This window comes from Arachis stenosperma, chromosome 5 (assembly GCF_014773155.1).
Source record: "Arachis stenosperma cultivar V10309 chromosome 5, arast.V10309.gnm1.PFL2, whole genome shotgun sequence".
Lineage (NCBI taxonomy): Eukaryota > Viridiplantae > Streptophyta > Magnoliopsida > Fabales > Fabaceae > Arachis > Arachis stenosperma.
In genome coordinates, this window is record NC_080381.1 from 7,231,136 (window position 1) to 7,239,073 (window position 7,938).

General features: G+C 27.5%; 1 protein-coding gene across 1 annotated transcript; it reads right to left on the reverse strand.

The window, feature by feature from the left end:
* Positions 1 to 5,021: 5,021 nt before the first annotated feature.
* Positions 5,022 to 7,635, reverse strand: LOC130979644 (probable N-acetyltransferase HLS1). The gene is made up of 3 exons (XM_057903132.1): positions 7,104 to 7,635; positions 6,372 to 6,559; positions 5,022 to 6,284 (listed from the first exon to the last, which is right to left on the reverse strand). The coding sequence occupies exons 1-3, from the start codon at positions 7,284 to 7,286 to the stop codon at positions 5,432 to 5,434; spliced, it is 1,224 nt and encodes a 407-aa protein (XP_057759115.1). The 5' UTR covers positions 7,287 to 7,635; the 3' UTR covers positions 5,022 to 5,431.
* Positions 7,636 to 7,938: the final 303 nt, after the last annotated feature.

A 7,938-nucleotide genomic window follows, 5' to 3' on the forward strand; every position in this document is an offset into this window, starting at 1 on the left:
TTAGATTTGTAATTTTTTATTTTTTTGTTAATCTTTTTAATATTAAAAGAATTTAAATGTACAAGTCGAATTCTCTAATTTATTTTATGACAATTTTTTTTAACACAAATCAAAGTTTGATTCTCAAATTTTTCTATAAATTTTATTATTTTTTTAAATTTAAAATTTAAAAAAATTTAGATTTAAAAAAATAATAAAATTTATATAAAAAAGTACACTAATTAATTATTACTATAAATTATACATAATCTCTCTTCATATTTAAAAAAATTAGACTATTATTTATTCACCCTCTGTGAACTTATTTATTTTTTTTCATCAGTTACACTCTTCGCATCATGCAATTTGCTTTCATGGGTTAACTATTTTTTGCTTACCAAATCATGATGTGTGTATTTAGTTTAATTTTTGTTAAATTGGAGTTTGAATAAAAATAATTTTATAAAATTAATTTTGGATAAAAATGAATCTATATTAATATGATTTATGTTTGATAATTTTATACTAAAATTAATTTTAATAAAATAAATATTATTTAAATAATATTAGTTAAAATTATTTTTAGATAGATAATTATTAAAAAGAACTAATTATTAAATTATAATATTATTTTTTTAAATATATTTAATTTTTGTATACTGGTATATTTTTTATATAATATTTTTTTAATATTCTTAGTATTTTTTTAGTAGTATAATTTTTTTTATGGTTAATTTTTATTCTTTAATTTACTCAACTTAATAGGATCAATAAATTATATTATAAAAGAATAATTATAAATACAATATACAAGAATTACAATTATAAAAATGTATAATATCAAATAAAAAAATTAATAAAAATTAAAAATAATAAATAAAAGAAAAAAATTTCATAAAAAAATAAAAATTTTATAAATAAATCAATAACATGTTTAAAGGGTAGGGTTGATAAAAGAAAATCTAATTATAAAAATGTACAATATCAAACAACAAAATTAATAAAAGATAAATATAATAAATAAAACAATTACATATTTGAAGGGTAGGGTTGGTATAAGGAAATGGAAGCTCTCAAAAGTTAGTTAATGAGATATAGGATGTGTTTGACAAACGCGTAAAAAGAAATGAAATTAGTATTTTTTTTTTCTAAAAGCCAATTCACTTGAAGTAAGAAATTATAATTTCTGCTTTCACTGCTTTTATTTTTATTTTTTATTGTTGATCATTATTGATTTTAATAATTTTCTCCACATAAATTTTTAGATTTGTTTCAAGTTACTTCAAATATTTTAATTTTATTTTTATTATTTTTAATACTTTCTTTTTCATTTTGATTTTTTATTTTTTATTAAATTTTTTTATTTTTATTTAGTTATAATATAAATTATTGATCTTATTAAAAAAGACAAAGTAAATAAAAAACTAATCATACATAATTATAAAGTCATAAGTAATAAAATTCTATCGTTTAAAATAATACTAAATAAAAAAATATTAAGAATACTAAAATAATTATAAAATATTTTTTGTCATGATAAAATTTATCATTATAATTTGTGTATGATTTATTATTCTAATTTTTTATAATATATATTATTTTTCCTATTAAAAATAATAAATTAAATAAAAAATTAATCATAAATAATAATAAAAATATAACTAATAAAAAGTTAGAACTAAAAATAATAATAAAATTAAGATAATTGAAAGTATTTAAAAAAATACTAAAATATATTATTTTATATTATTTTTAATTTAATAAATAAATATTAATTTTTATTATAATAATAAAAAATTATAACATACTAATTATAAATCATTAGTCATTTTATATTTGTGTATATAATATTAAAATATATGTATTATTTAATTTATTTTTAATTTATATTTTATATTCAAATATATATTTTATACTAATAATTAATAATTAATTTTATGTATAATTTTAGTGTATATCTAAAATAATTTTTGATCAATATACGTATAATTTAAAAAATTACAACTTTGTTAAAATTTTTAAGATTTTTATAATGTTATATTTCTTTATTTATTTTAAAAAAATATTGTAACTTAATTTAATAAAACAATAATATAACTGTAAGAATATATTATAAAAAATACATTTTTTGTTTATTAAAAATGATATTATAAATACTTTGAATAATTTTATCTGAAGTCATGCATGATTTTAAAGTTTCGTCATCACATACACGATATAAAAATATGAAGATATGATATTTTAATACATTAAATTAATTTATTTTTTCGTTTATATGATTATTTAATTTTCTTAGATATCAAGCAAATTTTCAACAAAGAGAAGTATGTTTTATATATAGCAAATTTCTTGATCGTGAGCTGGCATGAAAGAAAAAGGATATGCAAGACACAAGTTAAGGAAACTAATAGAAATGTCAGACCAAGAATGGTATTTTTTTTTTTCACTACACCATACAGGGCGTTAATTTGCGAATTTTTTATTTTAATATGGAAGAGTGAATAAAATTTTACAGTGTTGTGGAGGCGTTGTTCTGTGTAACTACAATAAGCAGAATACGTATTGCACTGAATCTGTGTATTGTCTTTATAAATTAAAAAAATTGATCTAATAATTCGCACTCTGCGAACTTTATAAGCCACAGAATTTTATAAAATACCATAACTTCCAATATTAAAGAATTACACTAATTCTTATTCAATATCCAAAAAAAATTAACCTTAATTTGCCATAGTTAAAATCGTGACTAAACTTTGATAAAATTATGACTAACATATATTAGTTACGAAAAGAAAAAATGTAGACATTAAAAGTATCACATTCATCTTAGTACGGTTTTGCGGCTATTACCCACGATTTTAAAAACTGTAGAAACCTTAGAATTAGCCATGGTTAATACGCATTTAGTCACAGCTATAAGCCTATAACCTATCTTCGTATTTTGAAGAGTTAGTTTTAAAAATAGAATTACACAAAATGTAAAAAAAAAAGGGAGGGGGTTGTGAATGAATATTATAGGAAACTAGAAATGCAATACAAGTTGAGTCATGTTAGGCAGTGATTATAGCAATTCACCAGCAAGACTACTATTGGTCTATTGTTGAGTAAATAGTCTTAGCAAACAAATAATGTATGTTAGAGAACTGTTTTAGTTAATATTAAAAACTTTGATTTGATTCATGAGCATGTAATATCCTAGATAATTCCGAGACATAATAATAGCTACAACATTAAAATATCTACTTAATAATTTGGATTCAACAGTTTTATAAAGTGAAGAGAATACAGATTTATACTTCTTGTTCTGAATGAAAAAATGTGTCATCTACACATCTGATTCACTTTAATTAGTACTTTCTTATTTGTGTTGTTTTGCTTGTTGCAAGTTCATTTTTTGCTCTGATTGTTTAATTTTTTTTCTCTTATGTCTTTAGACTATCATACCTCCAAAGTCCAAATTGTCATACTAAATGGGGTTAAATAATAAGAAATAAACTTTGAACTTTATATCACATAACTGTAAAAAATTAAGAATATTCAAGCAATAAGATGACATCCAAAAATTATACATAAAAGATACTTTTTATGGTTTTAACTAAAACCAGCCCATAATTAACAGAGAACAAACAATAAACATTATCTATTATACTCTTATGTGTTTGTACTATGCAAAAATAGAATAAAAAAAGAGGAATCACAAATCAAGAATAAAACCAGCAACTGAACTTTCTCTCCTCTACATATCCTTTCTCATAATCCAAATCCCCCAAATATTAATCCCATTTTATAATATATTAAGTAATTAAGCATGACAACAAAATCACATACAAGATAAATAGAATCATGTACTTACAGCAGAGGTTCTTTTACATACAAGCAGCTCTTAAAACTTTTCATCGCAAAATATCACCATCACCATTCCTACCTACAAATAATTGTAGATAAAAAATCAACTACCTTCTTAATTGGAACATAATTGCTAAGGTGTATATATATTAGTAGACGAAGTAAACTAGGGGCACATAATTGAAAAGGAGAAAATATAAAAGATACAACAGAACATATATGAAACAATGTGCTTAACAGCTAGTAGAAGCAGTCAAGTGGCGATAACTCTTGCAGCAACGTGGGATTGAAAAGGTAAACGTGGCGAGAACAGAAGCAGTAAGTTAGATAAGACATACAAAACAACTAATGGTTATAACCTTTAATCAAATATTATACAGTATCCTATACTAAAATACTTTCAACTTGTAAATGGTAAACTTGCTTCAAGTAAAATGTCAGAGATTAGATAAGAACTCATTAACATCACTCTCTATTGCCATTAAAGGCATCTGAAATTATAAGTTGATAATCATCAAGAAAAAAATACCGTGATACATAAAGTCTTATAATGGCCAAATGGACACTTAGAACACTGCAAAGAATATGACATATGACATTGCAAAATTATAATGCAATCACAACTCAGATCTTCTAATTGATCAAATAAACACACTACAATACACACAAAAAAATGAAAATAAAAGGGAAAAAGACATTTATACATAAATAAATAACTAATTTAATGAATAATTTAAAAAAAACATTTTAAAATAATCTGATATTATGTACACAATAAGACACTGCCCCCATTAAGAAAGATACTAGGATCCAACCAATATCAATGAACAATCAAAGTAAATTGGGCAGGGATAAGATCCTTGCCTGTGGGCATAATATCGAAATCAAAGGACAAAGATAATAGTGATGATGTTGAAGTCTCTAAAGTTTCTTTAACAAATATTAAAGTTTAGCGACACGACACACCCACGCCCAAACCCAATGGATACTCTCTTTCGCGCACCATCCACTTCTAATCGTGACATATATAGTCTCTTCTAAAGCTAGATAGCTATTAAGATTTATCCAATTAATAATCGATATAACCCTCTTTATTTAATAAAAAGTCTGTTAAAACTTTAGTACTAAAATAGTAGGTATTTATTTATTAGATGAGATTAAGCAAAATATCAATAATGACATATCAAAACAAAAGTCTAAAATTGGAAAAGATTGATGGGTAAATAACACTCCAAAATGCATATAGATTGCTTTTGGGTGGAGATTGGAGAGGAATCTAAAAAGCCACATCCATTTACTAAAAAGCTAATTCTTAACAACTAAAGGCGGGGAAACCAGGTTATTCCTCTTCTCAACTTTACAAAAACCAAAGGAAAAAAAGTTCAAAGAAACCTCTAATTCCTTCCTTCTCATCCCCACCCCCAAAGTCGTTACTCTAACTGATAATTATATTCCAAAATCTATACACATTAACTAGACCACATAGAGTTGAAAACTGCAAAAGAAAAGAAAACTACAACAAAAAGCACAAAAGGACAAAGCTGACTCTACAACTCCACAGGGCTCTATACTCTCCATTTTTTACTCTTGCAGAGTAATAATGATTTCAAACTTCTCTTGGGTCAACAAAAATGGAAATTCCATGTGGAGATTTGGTCCAGTCACCAACTGAACCGTCGCTGTAATCCTCACCGAGCCTCTTAATGCACCATAGATCTTCGGGGCACGATAGCATCTTCCAGTGCGGTATCCCAAACCGCAACGGTTCTTGATCAGACACTTCGGTAACTACCGCGCCGCAATCACGTTCTTTGGCCACGTTGTGCGCAAAATCGCACAAAGTCTTAACCATCTTAACCGCCTCGGGACCTTCCCCTCCAATTCCATACATAAAGTGAAACCCGAACGGCCTGAAGAAGTCCGGAAATGACGGTAACCGTAAAAAGGGTAAAGCCTTGTCAACCACGCGAGTCGTCTTTGCAAGCGTGCGTTTCACGCGCGACGCACCACGCACTTGGAGCGTGAAGAGTTCCTTAGAGTTCCATATACTAAGTATGGCCCACGACTTGGGTGGGTCGGATAGGAAGTGATCCGTGCCTTGCCAGGTGGCGCTGTCGGGAACGGCGAGGAAGGTCCCGATGGAGAGTTTGTTGTTGAGGACAGCGTCGATGTCACGGGGAAAGAACTCGGTGGTGGCGAATCGGCGGCGGTAGATGGTTTCCGCTTGGGAGGGGGTGAGGTGGATGATTTTGACCTTTGGGGAGAGGGGGAGACAGTGGGCGAAAACGGGGTTGACAAGGATGGAAGGAGTACGGAACTTTGTGTAACCGCATTTGTCAGTGAAGAGTTTCACGGATGCTAAATTGTCGTTTTCTGTTGCCATGTAGGAATACTCCGCGCCATTATCTCTGAACCATGCCTCCATTCGATGCACCAGCTTCAACCCTATTCCCATTCTCCTGCATGACACCAAACAAAACATCTCACCTTATTAAATATTTATTTATTTATTTATCTATTAATATTTGAAGTTGCAAGTTAGTTACCGGTGAGAGGGGGAAACGCGAAGGCCTAATATGTAGGCGACTTTAGCATAAACAGGGAGATGTCTGTTACTGTTACCAGTGTTACTAGTGTTGCTGTGTTTGGTGTTTCTGGAGAGCTTCTTTCCGCACGTGATGGTTTTGATGCAACCCCTTATCATTCCCACTATCTCATCTCCAATCTCCGCCACCTATAGTTGATGTCGAACACACACATCGATATTATTATACCGTTTTGGTTGAGAGGGACTTGATTGAAATAATAAATTATTTGCAATACACTAGTTCTTAATGGAATAGGAAACAGCAGCAGGCATTCATTGATTTAGAGTGTGTTTGAAACGCTTGAAAATAAAATTCTCATACGAAAAGAATTATTTTTTTAGTTTGAAATATAATAAAAAGTATAACTTTTAACAATTTTAATTTTCCTATTAATATTCACACTACAATTCAATTATTATTAAATATTAAAATATTAATATTGTCTCTACATAAACAAATTTTAACTCTATTATAAGACAAATAAAAAAATCACAAAATAAAATAATAAAAAAATTAATAATTCATTTTATTAATATAATTAATTATTTTAAATTATAAATTTAAATTAAAAATAAAATTAAAATTTACTTCACATAAATAGAATTAGGTTTTCATTTTAATACTTTTTGATACACTTTTAACATTGTTAAGTAAGAAATAAAAAATGAATGAATTAATAAAATAGGATACCAGCATGAGGAAAGAAGGTGAGTGGCGGACCCTGCAGATTGGGTCACCAAGGAGGTCGGTGAAGATAGAGAGCTTTCCACTGGGACCAACCTCACATATTCTCTCTACTTCTTCTACTCTTTCTCTGTCTCTATTAGGATCATACTCTCTCATAACAACACCATGATGAAACTCCTCACCCATGCTAGCTTTTTCTTCTACACTAGGAGAAACAACGAAACAGAAAAATAAAAGAGAGAAGTGAATTGGTGTGGTGAAAAATGGCAGTGTCTTATATAGACTATGAACGAGATGGAGGGAGGGAGGGAGATGATGAAAAATGAATATCTCCACCAAAGCAGCGTTTTCAAGAGTGATTATTAGCTAGGGAGTGCAGTGTGAAGTGTGATTTGTGAGAGAAAACAGCCACCAAAAGGCTTCGAAGTTTGGGTCACTAATCAGGGGTAGAGCCAGCCTTCATTGTTCGTACGCTATCATAGGTTCGCACCAATTTGGAAATTCACATTCACACTTACACACCATATATATAGAGAGAGATAATTAGATATACTCATATACATGAAAATGAAAAAATAATAAAGAGGGACAAGTCTAAAAGTCATCTTACATGTCTTTTTATATACTGGCCGTTTCATTTTTTTTTAATTAAAAAATTAATTGTAATTTTTTTTATTTTTTTAGACTCAACTAATTTCTTTTATTTTTTATGTACTATATAATTTTATAAAATAATAATTTAATTCTCTCTTTATTTAATTTCATTTTTAGGGAATGGTTTAAATTAAATAAAAACAAACAGAATGAATGATGGAAAAAGATGAGAAAAAAAATGGAA

What these genes read in the sequence shown, in the direction of transcription:
- LOC130979644 (XM_057903132.1), bottom strand. Translation starts at nt 7,286, where the DNA reads ATGGGTGAGGAGTTTCATCATGGTGTTGTTATGAGAGAGTATGATCCT. An exon ending in CACCTTCTTTCCTCATGCTG is followed by an intron (nt 6,560 to 7,103) that starts GTATCCTATTTT and finishes CATCAACTATAG; the next exon opens with GTGGCGGAGATTGGAGATGA. An exon ending in CGCGTTTCCCCCTCTCACCG is followed by an intron (nt 6,285 to 6,371) that starts GTAACTAACTTG and finishes GGTGTCATGCAG; the next exon opens with GAGAATGGGAATAGGGTTGA.